This window comes from Cydia pomonella, chromosome 1, assembly GCF_033807575.1.
Source record: "Cydia pomonella isolate Wapato2018A chromosome 1, ilCydPomo1, whole genome shotgun sequence".
Taxonomy (NCBI): domain Eukaryota; kingdom Metazoa; phylum Arthropoda; class Insecta; order Lepidoptera; family Tortricidae; genus Cydia; species Cydia pomonella.
The window spans coordinates 15,351,973-15,372,708 of NC_084703.1; the positions used below are offsets into that span (position 1 = coordinate 15,351,973).

General features: G+C 36.3%; 1 protein-coding gene across 10 annotated transcripts in view; it reads right to left on the minus strand.

Moving 5' to 3' along the window:
• The window catches only part of LOC133516403 (polyhomeotic-proximal chromatin protein-like), a 47,901-nt gene extending 43,107 nt beyond the window's left edge, over positions 1–4,794 (minus strand). For 2 of the 10 annotated variants that reach the window (XM_061849385.1, XM_061849321.1), the window contains exon 1: positions 4,190–4,786. In XM_061849385.1, the coding sequence (XP_061705369.1) occupies positions 4,190–4,224 (35 nt within the window). In that variant the 5' untranslated portion in view covers positions 4,225–4,786. Of the gene's footprint in view, positions 1–4,189 lie in introns of all 10 variants that reach the window. The other 8 variants (XM_061849352.1, XM_061849368.1, XM_061849336.1 and 5 more) reach the window with 7 other exon arrangements.
• Between the last annotated feature and the right edge of the window lie 15,942 nt (positions 4,795–20,736).

Here is a 20,736-nt window from a genome sequence, read left to right on the forward strand (position 1 = left end):
TAAATATTTAGTATATTTATTTTATTTATATGACCACGTTTTTTAGGGTTCCGTAGCCAAATGGCAAAAAACGGAATCCTTATAGATTCGTCATGTCCGTCTGTCTGTCCGATTATGTCACAGCCACTTTTTTCCGAAACTATAAGAGCTATACTGTTCAAACTTGGTAAGTAGATGTATTCTATGAACCGCATTAAGATGTTTACACAAAAATAGAAAAAAAACAATAAATTTTGGGGGTTCCCCATACTTAGAACTGAAACTCTAAAAATCTTTTTTCATCAAACCCATACGTGTGGGGTATCTATGGATAGGTCTTTAAAAATGATATTGAGGTTTCTAATATCATTTTTTTCTAAACTGAATAGTTTGCGCGAGAGACACTTCCAAAGTGGAAAAATGTGTGTCCCCCCCCCCCCCCATAACTTCTAAAATAACAAAATGAAAAATCTAAAAAAAATATATGATATACATTGTCATGCAAACTTCCACCGAAAATTGGTTTGAACGAGATCTAGTAAGTAGTTTTTTTTTAATACGTCATAAAATTAAAAAAAAAAAATTTTTCATCAGACCCATAGGTGTGGGGTACCTATGTATAGGTCTTCAAAAATGATATTTAGGTTTCTAATATCATTTTTTTCTAAACTGAATAGTTTGCACGAGAGACACTTCCAAAGTGAAAAAAAGTGTGTGTCCCCTGTAACCCCTGTAACTTCTAAAATAACGGAATGAAAAATCTAAAAAAAATATATGATATACATTACCATGCAAACTTTCAACGAAAATTGGTTTGAACCAGATCTAGTAAGTAGTTTTTTTAATACGTCATAAATGGTACGGAACCCTTCATGGGCGAGTCCGACTCGCACTTGGCCGCTTTTTTTTGTTTTCCAAGCTTCTTTTATTCCTATCCACGTTTAATTTCCTACCCTTTTACTTGACGTTGGCTATGGGCTACATCACCCTCAAATCCATACAGAGAAAAACATGATTTTGAGTATGCGAAGAAAATAACACGTAAGAATTTATATACAAAATAATAATAGCGTCCCACACCGTTAAATGATTGTACCAAGCTGTTTGAAACCTAATTTTATTTGCTTATCGAAAAAAAAGAACCAACGTAGGTAATAGGCAAGTAAAATGCTTTACTGTACACTTTAAAGAACAAAACGACTCACTTTTAGAGCATGAGAGACCTATCTTGCTTCAGTATTGGAGTCATGTCAATGTAATGTCAGTGCAAATGACAATACAAATGTTGTAAGTACTAATAACTGGTGTACCTACTGATTGGAATGGACATACACAGGTTGATTTTGTTATCAAACTCTGAGGTGTGATTATACTGATTATGTACTGAACAACTTGTACTATGGAGCCAAGCCTGAAACCGCGAAAAAAATCTGCCGTCTCATACCTAGGTATTTAGCACCCCATTCCATAAATAACGATACTTTTACCTAAATTGTTAGAGGTACCCTCAAGAAATACTATAAAAGTTTTTCTTGAGGGTACTTCTTTTAAAACACAATATGTATTCGAAATATTTCTCATATTCGAAATAAAAAGTAGAGTGTTTAACACTGGTGAAAGGCATAAATTTAGCCTAGGACTAAACTACCTTGATTAACAACAACCTTCCCTACCTTACCTTCATTACTTGCCGTCATTTCTTCATTCCAACCACTACACACTATCACTAATAATATCATTTCTTTAAAGTAATTACTCATCAATCTCATGATAGTTATATGTAGCCTTTATGTAAGATATGAGGGGTCCCCTAGATTCCTTATGCATCAGAACAGGAGTTTGACAAAAATGGGACCAACCTGGAAGTATAAACTCGCAAACATTGAGATTGAGAAACCTCTCGATTTCGGAGTTCTGAGGTAATAAACATTAAAAACTAAAAATAATTTAAAATAACATACAACAGAATTGAGAATCTCCTTTGGAATTTTGAAGTCAGTTAAAGAAGGAATCCTTCGGCTTTCCAGGCGAAAACATAATAAGCAATCGGAATGCTTAAACGAAGGGGTGCGCGTATACACAGGGGTGTGTTGTATAGGTACCAAGGCCAAACACGATTATTGTGTGCATTTTGTATTTGTGTGCGAAATGACGTGCATGGCTTCCTACGTAGGTATCAGAGAGCCTACCGACCGCGAACACTGAAGTTCGCAAATTGCGGGCATCTTTCTCTGTCACTCTTATTCAATCTTAATTAGAGTAAACGAGTAAGATGCCCGCAATTTGCGAACTTTGAGTGCTCGCGGTAGGTCCTGCAAAGACAATATGCCTGCATAGGTAGGGCAAAGAGAATTTGAAACTCGGGGCTTATCGATAGCTGCATACCTATATTACCTATATATACATATAAACAGAATAATTATATTGCTAGATCTAAAGAAATGGACTCTCTTTAATACTTTAATTAGCCTTTGTCTGCGACTTCGCATATAAAACTGTCTTTCAACCCCATTTAGGGAATGAAATTCAGTATAAAATGTATACTTTAATCTTATCCCCTGGTATAAGCAATAATATAAACAATCTGTGCACAGTGTATACCAAATTTGATCATAATATTATTTTATGTGTGTGGGTAGGTACATTTAGTTATTCTGAGGTAGTGTAATAAAGAGAATTTGTATTCTATTGGATTATAATATTAGTAGCGCACGACGCTTCGGTGTATGAGGGTGACAGTGCTATACGCATATAAATAGCTGTGTCCCGCTCGCACACCGGAGCGGCGCGGCGTGCGAATCCGCATCCAATGTGAAGACCGCCTAGGGTTCTCTTTACTTAGTTCAGCTTTTAGATATCTTATTAACGCCTATTTATTGCTAGCCATGGGTATGCCATATTGACAATAGTCATTCAATCGACAATTTGACATACTCATAAGGGTTCCTTTACAAAAAAGACACTGCAAACTTACAGTACCCATGAAAAAAATAGAAGGCATAGGATACTTCTAGCTCAGATAAAAGGGATTGTAATATTTTTAATTTATAATAGGTAGGTACCTTAGACTCCTATATTTTTTCTACACTCTACCTTCATTTCTACCATGAAAAGCCGTTATTTATTTTTTTAATAAATTACGAGTGAATTACCTACACGTACTAGAAAATGGATCTATTGATGAAAATTTATGAGAACGAAGCTAAAAGAGTGTCAAAACCACAGGTAGGTTATGATATAATTATCTGCAATCACAATCAAACTTAGTGCCTGTATGGTGTATAGTACCGCAAGTGCTTTTTATACGTAGATACCAAGGAGGTGAGTGGGAACCCAGTCGAGTACAAGAATAGATTAACTTGGCTGGATTGTTCAGTGTTCACAATAGAGTACCTACTTAAAACTAGATAGGTATGTATGTAAGTAGGTACTACCAACGTTTCTGTAAAATGGTATTTTAACATGCATCGAACTAGCTTCTAAACTTACACCAAAGAGAATTAATGCTTAAACTAAGGCATGTTATAAAACCAAGACCCGTTAAAATTATTGACATGCTGAACTCTATTACCATACCCTTCTAAAGTATTCCAAAGTTTTTTACAAGTTATTAGTATTTATTATATTAGTAAGCTGTGATGAGTTAGGGGAATAGACATAACTAAAATAATAATAAGTAAGAAACAGAACGACCCGTCTGGCATTATTTCACAAGGGGAAGCAAAAAATAAATGAAAAGGTGCGAGAGAGAGGGCGCCTTGGATTCGCGTGGTGTTAGATAGAGAGAACCAGCACAAGGGGAGTCAGAGCGCGAACCGGTTCTGCATGTGTGCAGACAGACGGCGTCCTCCCTCCCCTAACAGCCGAGCGCCGAGCGGTAGGGCCTCACATTGTCAGCTTTTACCAGAAACCTTGCAATAATAATAGCCACACAGCCCCCTGCCATTACTCCAATGTTCTACCCTTGCGTTATAGCTATGACAGGGTGAGCGAACGGATATACTGAGGAGTCAGAAATTATCCCAAATAGGGTACTCATGGCAAGTTTTATCCTTTCTCCTTCACTCATTATTATGTCAGTCTAGTCACACTCGGTTTGTCAATGTTGATATTGCTATTCGTGTCTACTATATCGATGACAAATAGCTTAGACACACGCGACGCACCCACACCGATCGCAATCATAAAATAAAAAAATAACATAAAATACCTTTTGGTGTAAAAACCATAAGAACAACGTTCCATCGTTTCAAAATAAAAGGTTAACTGAAACGTAAGCGCCGTCCCATGCGGCAGTGATTAAAAGAAACAACAAACAAAAAGGTAAGGATTGAGACATTCGCACGGGTGAAAGTAAACACAACACTTATTATCGACGAAAACGACATACAAACACACTTTATCGATAGTCCGATGCCCGTCTCATTGCAACAATAACCTTCTTTTCGAGTGGCGAAACACAACTGCGCGCGCTACCGGTGAGGCGCACCCTTGCCCCGCGCCCCCCGCTCCACACCGCTCGGAACCGAACCGCTCACCCGTCGCCAATGGAACGCCTGCTAGAAACCCAAAGCAGCCATTGGTCGGTTGGGGTTACAACCGTTCCACAAACAAAACCGGTTATTCAGATCGGCACGAAAGCACACGAAAGGGCGCGAGGGACGAAATTAGAGTTTGTGCTATTATTAATGCTACTATAGCCATCCCGTTCTAACGCTCTTGTGCAAAAGAAACGGCGATGCCGTAATGGCTCCTCAAAGCTAGCGCCATGCCAAAAAGCCTAGCGGACACGGACAGTAATACAACTGTCCCCTATTTGACGCCAATTCTTAGTGCAATAAAGCTGTCATTGTTGAATAAATGTGTATTTAATAAGTATACATATTATTATGACTGCCAAGTTTTGTAGATATACTGTTGAAGTACGTATAAGCAAACAAATTTTAAACCAGAACCTGGTGGTGACTAAATACTTTAATAAAATATTTTATTAATATATTAACAGTAATTTTATTCTAATATTAACATTAATCTGCCGACCATTAATAGACCTTATAACGTAGCAATAAGGTTTACGAGTGGTACAGTAGTCACTCGCCGTAAAAAATGTTGGTCTAGTTAATTGTATTAATTGAAAATACTAGATAGTTCTACCAATCTATTAATAAAATTTATTGTTATTTATAAAACATTCGTTCGTCTTCGAATCATTAGACCGAAAAAACCGCTAGAGACTTTAACTAATTAAAATATCAATGGAACTGCTTAGCCAAGCAGTTTGGACATTTTAAGCAAGCACTGGATAGATAGTTTTGTAATAATATTTCATTTAGAACAGTTTCTAAGAATTCAAATTCGAATAATTACAATCTGTGGGCACAGCTGTTTTCCCGCCAGATCGATATTAACACTTAATAATTAACCTATAATAGTCTACCTATATTAAATGTATGTAACCTATTCCATGGTATTATGTAATTAGTTTAGTTCTTACTAATTACAGCAAAAACTAACTGCATATACGTATGTTGTAGCTATATGTACTTAATTGAAAACAAATGTACAAATATTTTTACATAAAGATGAAAGAAGGCTTTATATCCAATTTACCTAATACATTGATAATATTTAAAAATAAAAACATAAATTAAATAAAAACAATAAAAAATTACTGGCTGTTACGGGTTGCTTAAAATGCCATCTATATTTTTGTTACCAAGTTATCACGACGTGTCAGCATAGTGCCATCTATGGGTGTGTACTCAAACTTACTAATCGTACAACCAGCTGCAGTATAATGGTGACTATGGTGTCGCTAGTATAATCACCGACTTTGTTCCGTGGTAGAAGTGGTAGCTATACTCTTCTGTTTCATTTCTGAAAAAGGAAAGTGTAGTTTGATTTATGGTCTTATGAACGGTCCGATAATATTTCCGTTATTAAAGTGACAGATAGTTTAGGCAGATTGGATAGTAGATTGGCCAATCGAATCGATTTGGGATTTAAACAGAGATATAAAACAGAGTTTGTTTTATATCTTTTCACCACACCAACTGGTAAAGACCCTCTTGATTGTTCAAAAACGAATGAGAAAGTTGTATTTTATCCACACGTGGGGCAAAGTAAACAGATGCAAATTTTGAGTTGTTTCCTTATGTTAGCTAGTAGAATGGAATGGACTTTTAAATGATTATTTTTTATTACGTTAATTTGTATTTGAATTCGTTTGAATTTTTTGGTATTTCATAGTTAGTAGTTTCCTCGTGTTGATGTGGTGAAAAATTTTGTGTTTCACTTGGAGGTAAAGTTTGTTTAACCCTCGCAACGGAATCTTCCCAATTTTTGAATCTTTCGCTTGCTCGGGTATCAATCAATCGGGTATTAGCACGAGCGGTTAAACAACAACTTTGCCCCCTTGTAAAACAAATAACTACCTATTTCATTAAATTGTTACTTACCGATATAGACAAAACAAAAGATTGGGTCGAGGCCTGTTAAATACCTAGTTTTCAGTTAGATGTTACCTAAAGGAAGGTTGAAAAGTAATTTAAATTTTTTGTCATTTGTTCCTATTTATTTAAAACTAATAACTTCTTTAACCTACCTAAAAAAAACCTAATACCTGTGTATGACGCAGCATACAAAACAAACAAAAAAGACAATTTAATTACACAGTAGGAAAATTATTACAAGGTAAACAGTTAGCTAAAACTTCCCTTCCGTGTATTTCTGTCGAGGCAGTGAACAGGATCAATGGACCAAAAACACAATTTCAAGTTAACTAGGTAACGATATAAAAAAAAAACTATTTTGCTTTAAATTGATAAGTTCCCCACCCACCACCACTTGTTTAATCTTATTATGACAATGTTAGCACTTCCTCAACAGTTGCGCCAACTGGTGAGCTCAAAAACGGTAGCCCTCATCTCATTCAATAAGTGAGCGAAACCGAAACTAATAAAAATTCCATAACTATTTTGAAGTGTTCGTGAAAATTGTGAACATGATGAAAACATGACGCGATGTGGGGAAAATTAAAGTGCAGTAGGCTCGGCCAAAACGACTCAAAATCAAAATGTTTATTTTGTACATAGGCTTATGTCAACTTACAGCTAGGTATACCTACATATACTCGTATATTCTATTTTAAAATCATGGTGGTAACTACTGTGATATTTTTTCCCAGTAGTTAGAGTCTGTGCGGAAAGAGAAGAGTCGTGAAATGTATGGGGTCCACCACATTCCACGACTCTTCTCTTTACGAACAGACTCTATCACTGGTAAAAAAAAAAAAATCAAAATTTAATCTGTTTATTTCAGTTTTTGTTGAGGTACAGTCTGCACTCAGTTATAATCTCTATATTTGGAGATTGTGTTAACTAAGTTTAGCCTTAACTAAGTATATAATTAGTCCTGTTGGCAGTTAGTGTTATAGTAACTAAGTATAGTGTTATAGTGTTAGTGTTGTGTGTGTGTGTGTGTGTTAGTGTTAGGGTATAAGTTGGGAAAAAAAATTCCAGTAGTTACCACTGGTAACAACTTGGTGGTAATTAGTGGTAAGTAACCCCAAAAATCCGATATATTCATCGCCGGGTACTGTAGGTATATATGCAGCGACTATTGTCTTAGAATTGAAATGTCAGCCTCGGGGAATAGTTGCAGGTTAGAAACAAAATATTCCTAAGCGTGTATAAAGTATATTTATATAAGCGTAATTAAATTATTTCGTTCATCTTCTGGGGGTCGTTCATATTCATATTTAGGGATTACTACTCAACTTCTTTTCAGAACACGAGAAGATATTTTTTCTGGTTAGGTATTTTAGAAGATTAGGTATTCTAGTCTAGCACTATAGTGTAGTAAAGAGATGTAATAGTTAGGGAGGCGAGGTAGCTAAATGGCGTAATTCAACGGCGCCGTCGAGACCTATCAAAATCGAAAGATCAAATAATTTCGAAAAGAAAAGCTCGTATGATAAAAACCATTTTAGCGGTGGGTTTGGCGTGTACGGTTTTTCAAAAATGTTAAAAAAAACAGTTACTTGGGCATTCTCGAGCGCGTCAGATATTCATACTACGTATGCCCCAAGTGCCTCTGATAACAACGGTATACTAATCTGCCGGTTTGCGTGGTGGGGGTAGGAATATAAAGTAGTCAAAAATTCAAAATAAAAAAATTACTCGAGCGCGTCAGATTTTCGGAAGGGGTGTTAAGTAGGCCCCAAGGAAGCTCCCTTTAAAAAAACTGACGATTTCGGCTTGACGATAAGTTACGATGAATTTTTGAAAATGCAAAAAAAAAAAGTTTTTTTGAAATACTCGAGCGCGTCAGATTTTCATAGGGGAGGTTTATCTCGGTATCCTGAAAGCATATTTTCTTAATCTGACAAAAATGTTGGTGGGTTCTCTTAATCTGACCGAAAAAGGTTTTTTGGTTTCTTTTTTTTCCTTTCTTTCTCCTTGATAAAACGGGGATTTTAAGAATGACAATAAAGCGATAGATGCAACCAACGTAAATGTAGATGAAATATAGTACGAATTGTATTATTTATTGTATAAAAAAATGAAATGATATAAAAATTGTATTATAATTGTATTGTTATATATGGCCTTCTCCTCGACACCGGGGGCGGCCCTAGACGCACTGCTGGATATTATACCACTCCACTTGCAGGTGCAAAAGGAGGCTAAGTAGTGGGTCTACAGAATATGCATGCTAAACAGGCCAAAATGGCGCTCTCAAGCATTAACCAAACTAAAGGCCTGGGTTTTTGCAAATAGAACCCTTAGCATGCCCACCGATGACACGCACACTGAATGTCATTTCACTAAACTGTACACAGTAGAAATACCTCCTAGAGACAAATGGACCAACGACCAAATGTACGTCTAAGAGGGAAGCCATATTTGGTACCCGGATGGTTCCAAGAAAGGCATTGGTGTAGGATGTGGGATCTATGGTGAGAGACCTAAGCTCAGAGCCAGCGTCAGCATGGGCACACAGGCCTCAACCTTCCAGGCCGAAGTCTACGCCATCAACAAATGTGCGGAGATTAACCTGGATAAAAACCTACGACACCAACATATCTACATCAACTCAGACAGCCAGGCTGCTCTGCTGGCACTAGAATCCCTTGAGTCAAACTCAAAACTAGTCCAGAACTGTAAAACAAACCTCAATGCACTGACAAACTCCAACAAAGTCACACTTAGATGGGTACCAGGGCACTCCGACATTAACGGAAACGAAGAAGCGGACGAACTTGCTAGAAAGGGCGCAGACACACCCCTGGTCGGCCCAGAACCGATCTGTGGAATCACAAAACGGGATGCATATTCACTGCTCAGCAATTTAGAAAAAATAAGGGCAAACGATTGGTGGAAGTTCGTAAAAGGACAAGAACACTCGAAAGCTCTAATCAAAGGGTTCAACAGCAAAACTGCTAGGGAGCTTCTAGGGCTCAAAAGACACAAAGCCTGCGCGGTGACCAGAATTTTGACTGGACACTGTAAATTGAACAAACACATGTTTCAAATTGGAAAGAAACAAGACGCGACATGCAGGTTCTGCCATGACTCAGAGGAGACTGCAATGCACATTCTCTGCTCCTGTGGACCACTAATGTCAAAAAGAAGTACCCACTTAGGGCGGTACGTATTGCAACCCTATGAGGTACACAACATTACGGCCCAAAGAATCTGGAATTTCCTGGATTCAACGGGCATCAGTAATGAACTTTAAAGGGCTGTCACAATAGACCAATGCCTGGTCGACGTGGCAGTCAAAGGCCCACAAACTACAATAATAATAATAATTAATATATATGACCTTTACATTTTTGCTCAATACAATTCATCTTCTTCTTCTTTCACATAATTTAATCATCGTTATTTCATATCAATTATTTTTAACACCCTCAGTTTTCGTGATATACTCAAAAAAACCGGGAGTTTGAGTTTTTATGATGCTTCAAGTCAAAAAGTTTTAACTTTGGACAAAAATGTAAAGAGACCTTTTTTGTGTATAATAAAATTACCTTTTTTGTTTATTTAAACTTTTTTTTGTAAAATGTATCGTTTGCGACTTATATGCCGCAACGCGTTTTTCGGAAGACTAAATGGCTCCTCCACACTTCCGGTCATGCAGAAACCGGCAGATTTTGTATTTTTAGTAAGTTTTAGATTATATTCTTCGAAATAAAATTAAAAGAAATCGCGCTCGAGAATGCCGGATTAACGTTTTTTTTTTACAAGTTCGCGACCCTATAACTCGGCGGCGTCAAGGACTTATCGTCAGATTAGTTAAATTTAGTCTTAAAACACTAAAATCAACCCCCAATATCTTAATCTGACGCGCTCGAGTATTTCAGACTATCGATTTTTTTTTTACTAATCTGATCGTCTATCCTAGGCGCGCGTCACTACATATAGAGCTAAATACTTTACTAGGTTGTTCTATTAGGTCTAAGGTATCTCTCATATCTTAAACTGCCACGCTCGAGTATTACCGAAAATTCCCCTATTCGCCTCCCTAACTATAAGTATATAGGTTCTGAAAAAATACTCCCAAGCTATGGGATATGGGATGCGTGCTAGTTTTGTCCAACCCAATGACCAAAGTATCAACAAATAACAAGGCCGACTGATTAGTTTCCGCACCTCAGTAAAACATGAGAATAAACATAAAGACGCCAATATTGAGTAAGTATTTGGCATTCGGTACACTCCCTACAGACTTTGTCCCCCTATATTCTTGTTTTAATATTCTTTGTATCTTTTAGGCATCAATATATTCTGTCTTTATCAGTGACTCTACATTCCGTGTAGCGCCATCTCTCTCTCTTCTCCCGTGTGGGTGTCAGCGCATTCGGCCAGTGACCCCGGCACCCTCGGCGGCCACAGTTGCTTTTGTCAAAGAATACTTAGTTCCCCGAAGACAGATCACACTGTACACGTAAATAGCTTAATAAATACTTTCCACGATTTATTTATTTATTTATATAAGTTTCGGTAAGATACGCCCTTTTGCCGGTGTGGCTTTTTATATCGTAAGAAGGTACGTATACGGACCCCTCTATTATCTATGACCGGACACGGACTTGGCCGGTTTTTGCATAAATCATTTTTTTCTGTTCCCCTACAGCCTTAACTATGATATAATTTACCTACTTATTTAAGGGTCATCATTGGCCACAACATCTTGGCAGTTGATTGTTGCAGCAACAGCTTATTAAGAATCCCAGGGTTCAGTTTTTTCCTTTTTAAGGTACGGACGGACCCCTAAAAATACTTTAGAAAGTTCTAAGTGCACTTATTTAGATATAACTAATGGTAATGAGCATTAAAATGTATCCAATCACTGCCAAGATAAATTATCGTTATTTCATTTCATTACGGAGTCCTACGAAATCGTCGACATGGGTACGTAAGTGTGGCTGGGCTAAGTTTAACTGGCACTTATACTAGGGCCAATGTTTATAACATTGATTAAAGTGTTTAGTGCGAGTTCATATATTTGCCACTAAGCGCAAGTAGCAAATGTCTAAATAGCAAACTCACAATAAACAATAATCAATATGTAAACAGACCCCAATGGGAGTGCTAGCCACACTTAATTCAGCGAAGCGTTTGACATGTCTTTGCCACTGGTAGAGATAAGTTTGTGTCAGAAATTTCATTTTTGATACAAGCTTTTATCGCTAACTGTAGATTTATTTCAACCGGCAACTAATACTTTCCGAGACAATGGTAAAAAATCCAAACACAATCAGGTTCCGGGTGCGTTGTATATCATATTAGCTGGATGGTACAGTCAGCGTCAAATGCTTTGTAGCAACCAAAGTAGCCAAATAGTTCGGTACAGCATATATTTAGGATGGTATGTGCTGCTGCTACAAAGTATTTGACGCTGACTGTACCATAATACTGCATTGTCAACCAATTTACATACGTATGTGAAGTTTCAGCTCAATCGAATGGGAAGTAGGTCTAATTTAGCTTGCAAGATTTGACCCGACACATATTACAAACAAACATTAAATTTGCTATAAACTGAAATAAAAACAAATAAAAATATTTTCTGAAAATAATTAAATTGTTCTAATACTTCTAATAGTAAACATTTGCTAGTTAAATAAATAAAACCTTGTAATAGATAGTTACACTACACCAGCTGGTAAATGCTCTCTTGCTTGTTCAAAAACTATTGATAAAGTTACATTTTATGCACATGAGTGGCAAAGTATAGGTAACCAAAGGCCAATTTTGTGTTTGTTTCCTTATGTTGGTAGAATTGGCTTTTTAAGGATGATTTCGAATGAAAAATACATATTTTACAACATACATTTTGAATGGAGTTGTTTGATTTTGTTTGATATTTTGTGAAATGGCATCTTTCGTTGCATTGGTGTGAAATTTTTTGTGTTACAAATTACTAATTGTCTTACAAGGGGGCAAAGTTGTCGTTTAACCTCCTGTATTAATATTAATACCCAAGCAAGCGAAATACTCCAAAATTAAACTACGAGCATAGCGAGTGATTCGAAAAGTGGAATCTTGAGCATTGCGATTGCGAGGGTTTAAGTCACGAGGGTTAAACAAAATTCGCTTCCAAGTGAAACAAAATTGTTTTTCACCTACACGAGGAAAATATTTACTGTACCTTAAACATTAGTAACATTACATATTAAAACCAAATGAACGCCATTAATTAAGTAAATATTTATCATACAAAATGATTAGTCAACATGAGAAAACAACTCAAAATTTGCAGCAATAAACTTTGCCACTCATGTGGATAAAATGCAACTTTCTTCTCAGTTTTTGAAGAATAAAGAGAGCCTTTACGAGCTTGTAAGGTCAGCTTACTTATTTAGATATAATCTGTCTGGAACACCGTATGAAAAAACACTGTCGATTGTATCGTCTCAGGCAGGAGTCGAAATCACTTTACGGTTCTAGCTCTGGCATATGGCATATCGTAATAGTGAAATAATTTCGCAGCAAGATAGGTATTATCGATTTGTTTCGGTTAAATAACGGTCCATCACTAAAACTACCGATTTAAAATCTATACATTATAGGGATAAATAAAATCACTTTTATTTCTAAATACCATATTCAAGCCATTAATTTAAACAATAATAAATCAAAAAGTTGACCAATAATGATATTTAAGAGCCCGGTAACCATTTTAGAGATTTAGTCGTTGAAATTGTACACCTTTTTAACCGACTTCAAGATTTAAAAAGGAGGAGGTTATCAATAATGTTTGTTACTTCATAACTCCGTCATTTCTGGACCGATTTCGAAAATTATTTTTTTGATTGAATCTATATATATACAGATTGGTCCCGTTTTTGTCAAAACCTAGTTCTGATGATGGAATCCATGAGGAATCGAGGGAACTCTTCAAATGTGAAAAGCATACATATAGTAATTTTTGTATTTTCTGTAACAAATCAAACATTTACATTTAAAAAAGTGACATTTGATGAAGTGGAACTGCTGATGATGATCAGAATGGAACTCTTCAACGACGCATAGTACACGTATGGCGATTTGTCCTCTTCGCTGTTTGTTAAGCAAATTAGATTTTCGAGACAAATTTTTGTCAAGTTGGAGTTCTGACGATGGGGTCCATGAGGAATCGAGGGAACTCCTCAAATGTTAAAGGCATACATATATATAGAGATCTTAGTATTTTCATCAACAAATCAAGTATTTACATTTGTAGAAGTGACATTTGATGGAGTGGAACTGCTGATGATGAACAGAACGGAACTCTTCAACGATGCATAGTTCACGTTTGGCAATTTGTTCTCTTTGCATGTTTGTCAAACAGTTAGGTTTTCAAGGCACATTTTTATATTTCTATCCTATTTCGTTTTTTTTATAATTATCTGGTGCTTTATTTCATGCATGGTGTGAAATAATTTAGGTATTTTAAATACAGTCGAATACCCTATTTCGGATATTTTACCAGGCAACCATAGGGTAAATCTGAAATGTGTCAAGGTGGGTGCAGTGACAAAAAAACATGTTACCTCCTTTTCTACATAATTAGGCGTAGGAGGTTGTCTTTTTAATTTCATCGTATGAAATCCAAAATTGAAGTCGGTTATTTTTCTTAAAAATTATTAACAGTCCAAACTTTACGAAATGTACAAATAAGAGCTTTATGCGCGTTTACCAAAACGTCCATCAGAAAAAATTCATTACTAATTAAATGAGTCTATTTCCAAAAAAATCATCTATTGCAATGAAAGATAATAAGACGTGTGCTAATAGAAACTAGTAGGTACTTGTTATTTCTAATCGTTAACAAAAGGTGTACAATTACATCGACTAAATATATCAATTTGTCATTTATAGACTAAAATCGATAACGGCCTCTTAATCAATTAATCATATGCAAGGACATTTTGAGATTGGTAAATGGATCTGAGAAAAAACAAGGTTTTCGTGAGAAATAAAAGTAATAAAACATTTGCGTAATGAATCGTTTGGTATAAACTAATAAGTTATGTTCCAAATAAAGCAATTATTTAGTTACCTACCTATATGTTATCAGTTACGCCCCTATGACATTTAGGATCATACACTTGGGGGTTGTTTTATTAACCTGCAATAACTGGATGTGTCATTCTAACAAATGGACTTACCTAAAGAGATTTCCTAGTGTACACTGCATAGGTTACAAGGCGTTTATAAAACGGCCCATTGGAATCGATCGTAGGGTGGCTGTGTGAGCCTCCCCGCATCGCCGGCCATCGCTTTAGATCAGAGTCCCTACCGCAAAATAGGAAAATCAAAATTTCGTTATCTGCCTCTCTATCGCTCTAACGTATTCGAGCGATAGAGAGCTGGATAATGACATTTAGTTTTTCGCAGTAGGGCCTCTGACGAGTCGATCGCTCGACCACCGCTCGACCTAACTCGTGAAACTATGACCTCGAAATCCCATAACAAATATGCTTTATAGTACCTATAGAGGCCACTTTTACTGAGCACATGGAACTTTAGTGTATCTCAATCACTATCACTCCAATAAATTATAGAGATGAAGACAGACGATGTTCGCTTCGTTTATTTTGGTGAAATATTGGAATAACAGCGTGGGGGTGCCCGAGGCACCAGGCCCGTGCTCTCCCGATCAAATTATACAATGTATATAGCCAGGACATTGACCGTGGTTATCAGATGACTTTGAAAGTTTCGCGGAACCAAGTTGTTTGTTTTCGTTACCAGCGGAAGTTTCGGCTGACTTCGCCGGTTGTCGAATGTGATGTGTTGCCGCCATTTCGCCGTATACTTGACTAATGACTATGTTAATCGGTAACGCAACAAGGAGCGCGGCGGTTTCTTTCATGTTACGATCCCGTATAGGTTAATTACATCAAGTTTCGAAACGCAATAAATAAGTATCGAATATCGACTCGTGTTTTTTCGCATAAACTAAAGTAAAACTGCAAAATATGCCATACAGACTGCAGACTCTTTCAGTATACTTATACCAAAAAAAAGTATGTATAATTACAACCTATGTACCTATAATACATAATTTTTTACCTAGTATTAGGATACACCTGTTTCCTAAACCTTCTTCTAATCCTTCTTAGTCTATATCATCAATCGATCGACGATGTCTATAAAATTATGACGGAAGACTGCACCAATCACTTTGTGTCCGTCTGTCTGTCAAGACCCCTTATCTCGGGAACGCGTGGAGGTATCGAGTTGAAATTAAAACCATATAGTTACTCAGGTATACACGGTGTACAGTCCGTTGAAGCTGTGATAAATCAAAGTTGACGTAAACAAGATGCGGCCGTTTATGCCGGAATCAACATTTTAAAGGTGCTTTCTATTGACCTAGAACTATGAAATTTGGCGAGTAATATTGTCTTATACTCGTACTACACGTAATGCGAAAAATCTGAACATTTGTAATTATAATTGTATGGCTGTAATCTTTTGTATCCTTTTCTGAAGAACGAAGGATTGAATTGATATTAATACGAGTCCCAATGAATATTACACATACACTTTGAAGTACGGTAATTACATATTTCAAAGTGGTATTTAAACCCAGGTTGACTTTGATGATTAATCTAACAATTGTTTTCAATATTATTAACCAATTAAAACTGTGTTTTTTTTGCTCGAGTCATGGGATGTATGGCGCCATTCATTTTCAAACTGACAAATATCAATGAAAAATTAAACTTAAGTAGTTCTTTGGCTCTTGTTTATAGTAAAATGGTGCCAGCGATTAAAATATGATGGTAAATACCTCTTTTACAGGATTTGTCTATACCATCCCATTACTGGTGCCTGTTGCATTATAGGGGTGTTACCGACTGAGTTGAGAAGGTAACTGATTGCTAATAATATGCATGGAAACGGGGCCTTCTTAATTTGGTCGAGTAATAATTTTTTTTAAACCAACTATTAGGTTACAAATGTTAGTTCAAAGAGGTTTTATGACACCAAACATAATTTATAGATTGAATTATCTCGTAAATTACATTAATGAATGAACATAACATTTTATCGATCTCCATCCGTCGAATAGACATACGAAAATATTAGCTTTTTAATTTTTCTTAATTGGCTGTTTGTCGATTTCGTTCGTGCCTTTACCTTGCGCGTGCTTTGGAATTGTGCGTAAAAAAAAATAACTCGCCAGCCATTTTCCGTATTTGTCAGAAAATTGGAATAGTTTTGCATGATGAAAATGAAGAACACAAAATTGACGCTGCCAGTAATACTAATAGAGGCAAGAGCCGAGAACGATAAGTAGCCTTTTACCATTAAAATCGGGTGTAATATAATTGGCGGCAATGAAACTTTTATTTAATGGAAAATCAGCAAAAACGCCCAGTGTTTGATGTCTTACAATGAACTGGCGAATAAGTGCCTACAAGCCCAGCAGGCTTTGGTACAATTATTCGATGTTAAAACTGTAAGCCACCATTTTGAAATTTGTACTTTTACTGTTTTGACAAAAAAAAATCGAATTTACTTATAAGTTTTGTATTTTCCTCGCAAGTGTGTTGAAAAACGTCTGTCGTCACACATCGGCTTTCTTTTTGCGTGCTCGCTTACAGCCCGCGCGCACAATATCGCCTCATGTGTAATGACCAACTTAGCACACTATTGTATCATAATGTACTATTTATTGTACGACTTTGACGGCTTTATTGATTTATATATCCTTGCCAAATTTCAGCTTTCTAGCACCAACGACCACGGAACAAAGCCTCGGACAGACAGACAGACGGACATGGCGAAATTATAAGGGTTCCTAGTTGACTACGGAACCCTAATTAAGTCTAGTTGATGTGAAGCCAAACAGGTCGTTTATTTGAGATCAACATATTTTTTTAATTAATTTTTTTATAAAATTATATGTAATATGTAAATAATAAATAATATGTAAAAAATAGAATATTCTGAGTCATTTCAAATGACAGAGGGCTATCTCAAAAGGCTTTAGGGTAAATATTCTTAATTTTCTCCATAATGATTATTCTATCGAATTCGCACGAGTTAAGCCAGTGACTGAAGAATTGCGATAAATTATAATTTCCAATAACAAAAACGGCAAATCTACGTACCAAATATCTAAGGACCATTCGTTGCCAAGATCTACAATTCAAACGACCATCGACCAAACGAACAGTCTCCTGCTTAAAGAAACCTGGCCGTCTACGAATAACCAGCAAACTAGAAAACAGGATTCTGAGGAAGATCATAAAGAAACCTAGAAACTGGACTACCGATCATTTGCGAAAACTAATATGGAATGACGAATCCAAATTTGAAGTCACAATTTTGGGCTGCATGTCGGCATTTCTGCAATTTATAGATGGAACCGCTAATGCCTTTGCCAAGAAATACAAAAGCATCTTGAAAGAGAATTCAGTGCAGTATATGTATACCGATATTAGAACACAGAAATGCATTTTCACCACACCAACTGGTAAAGGCCCTCTTGATTGTTCAAAAACTAATGAGAAAGTTGCATTTTATCCACATGTGGGGCAAAGTAATCCGATGCAAATTTTGAGTCGTTGCCTTATGTTCGCTGGTAGAATTGACTTTTACATGATGATTTTGAATAATATTTTTTTGATTTGAATTGGTTTGATTTTTTTTGGTACTTCATAGTTAGGATTTTCCTCGCGTTGGTGTGGTGACAAACTTTGTGTTTTCGTGCCTTGAAGCCCTCGCAACGCTCAAGATTCCACTATTCGAAGCACTCGCTAAGCTCGTGGTTCAATTTTAGAATGGCTTAGGTATCAATATTAGCACGAGCGGTTAAACAACAATTTTGCCCCCTTGTAAAAAAAAAATATTATTTCTCAATAAGACATTGCCTGATACCATACTGAAATAAAACCGGCCAAGAGCATGTCGGGCCACGCTCAGTGTAGGGTTCCGTAGTCACTCTTCCGTCACAATAAGCTAAACTGGAGCTTAAAGTATAGTAAATTGTTAACCAAGGGATGAAACGGTACCTTTCAACAAAGAGGCAAATTTGCATAATCAGTACCTAATTAAAGTAAGTCTTTTTTACTATGAAGGGGAAACTTTTTGCGATTATGCAAAAACAGCTAAACTGATCATGTCCGCTATAGTTTTCATTTAATGTATTTCTTAAGCTCTACTTCCACGATTTTTTTCATATTTTTTGGACCTATGGTTCAAAAGTTCGAGGGGGGGGGGGGACACATTTTTTTCGGAGCGATTATCTCCGAATATATTCACTTTATCAAAAAATGTTTGTTGAAGACCCGTATTAGTTTTGAAAGACCTTTCCAACGATAATAAATAAAATTCCAAAAAAAAAATCACCCCCAATGTATGTGTAGGGGAGGTACCCTAAAAAAAATTAAATTTTTAGATTTTATTGTACGACTTTGTCGGCTTTATTGATTTATATATCCATGCCAAATTTCAGCTTTCTAGCACTAACGACCACGGAGCAAAGCCTCGGACAGACAGACAGACAGACAGACAGACGGACATGGCGAAACTATAAGGGTTCCTAGTTGACTACGGAACCCTAAAAACAAGGAAAAAACTACCGTTTCATGACCGGCAAGCAGCCCGGATTTGTCTCCCCTTAAAAAAAGTGGTGGAAAATGAAGAACAAGTTAAGAAGGGACCCTTTTAGATCAAATGCTGACCTTAAGAACAAACGGAATGGAATAACCCCTGAAGAGTGTAGAGAGTTGGTAGATTAAATGCCGTTCATTACTAAAGCCGTTTTTGATGCAAATGGTGACGCCCTCAAGTGGTAGACGTTCTATTCTGCGTCGACTTAACGGAAGATTTTGTTTGCGAGTGTTACATTTGTCTAAATTATGTATTTATTTATAACTGTGTAAAGGTTCCAGTTTCTTTAATTTAGTAATATAAAATATTATTTATAAGCAAACGCTGTGGTACTATAATGATATTGACAAATCACATGGCGCCGCGGTTCAGGGTAAAAGACACCAACGGGCGACTATTTCATGAGTAATAATATTCATATATTACGCACGCGTTGATATCTTTTGTACTACTGAGATACTTACCTAATTTTCTTTAATTATTTATACTAGAAAAAGTATTTACAGTACATATGGTGCTACTTTACCGCACTAGTGCGAAAATTAGCATATTACGTTACTGTGTCGAACATTTAAAGGGCCATATGTACTGTAAAACGTTGTACGATACATGTGCGAATAAGGTAATTCGCAACTCGTGTCGATTTAAAACACTCTCTTCGGTCGTGTTTTAATATATCGCCACTCGTTTCGAATTTCCTATTTTTCGCACTTGTATCGTAATTTACTATTATACAATAGTGGTATACTCATATCAATCTTTTCAAATTGTATAAAATACTATTTTTTCCTACCACACGAGCTCATTTGCATTGGGGCTCGTAAGTGATACCTATTCCTAGGTCTGCTACTTCTTGAAGAAGTCCTACCCTAAATTACTTATTTGATTATCTACATAACATGGCATCCATTTGGCCTAATGTTCTTGACGGCATAATAAACTTGGTGAAAACCAAGTGAAGCTTTACTATATTTGCTCATTGTTGTCTTAAATAAATAAATATTAGTTCACCCCGAACTGAGAACTCGCGGTTTGCCAAAAAGATGGATAGATCAATTGAATGCACCTACTAAGTCGGCAAAGGAGAAGGAAGGAAGAAGATGCGATTTATTGCAAGGTCTGTGGAGCTCTTAACTGATAGATTTAAGTCACCATAGAGATTAAAATAAACTGTATCTGTGGTAAGCCGTAATCTTTCTTGTCAAATACCTACATCATGTTTATTTTATTTAGTTATTATCATGCCAGTTATTTTAAAATCGTAAATTAAAAAACAATATAAATGTGTAAACCGAGCACTGTCATTTGATATCAAACTCGACCATAGTTTCATAGTGATTATATGCTCTTTGCATAGTTTCGTGCAAATAAGATGACCAGAATAGCAAGACCCCTTACACGTAGCTTTTTGGCCTTCTAGGTTTTTCTAGATCCATAACTCCTCGCCTGCTCATAATTTAATGACTAAAATATAACGCCATCAACTACGCGTTTACGTAATTTCATTTAAATTTGAACAACAAACATCCCGGGACGTACCCCTAACCAGCAGTGTCTTCCAAGTTGAATGTAAAAACTCCACTTCGGTTCGCTCGCTCGTTCGATAAAAATTGTATGTATTTCACGTTTGGCA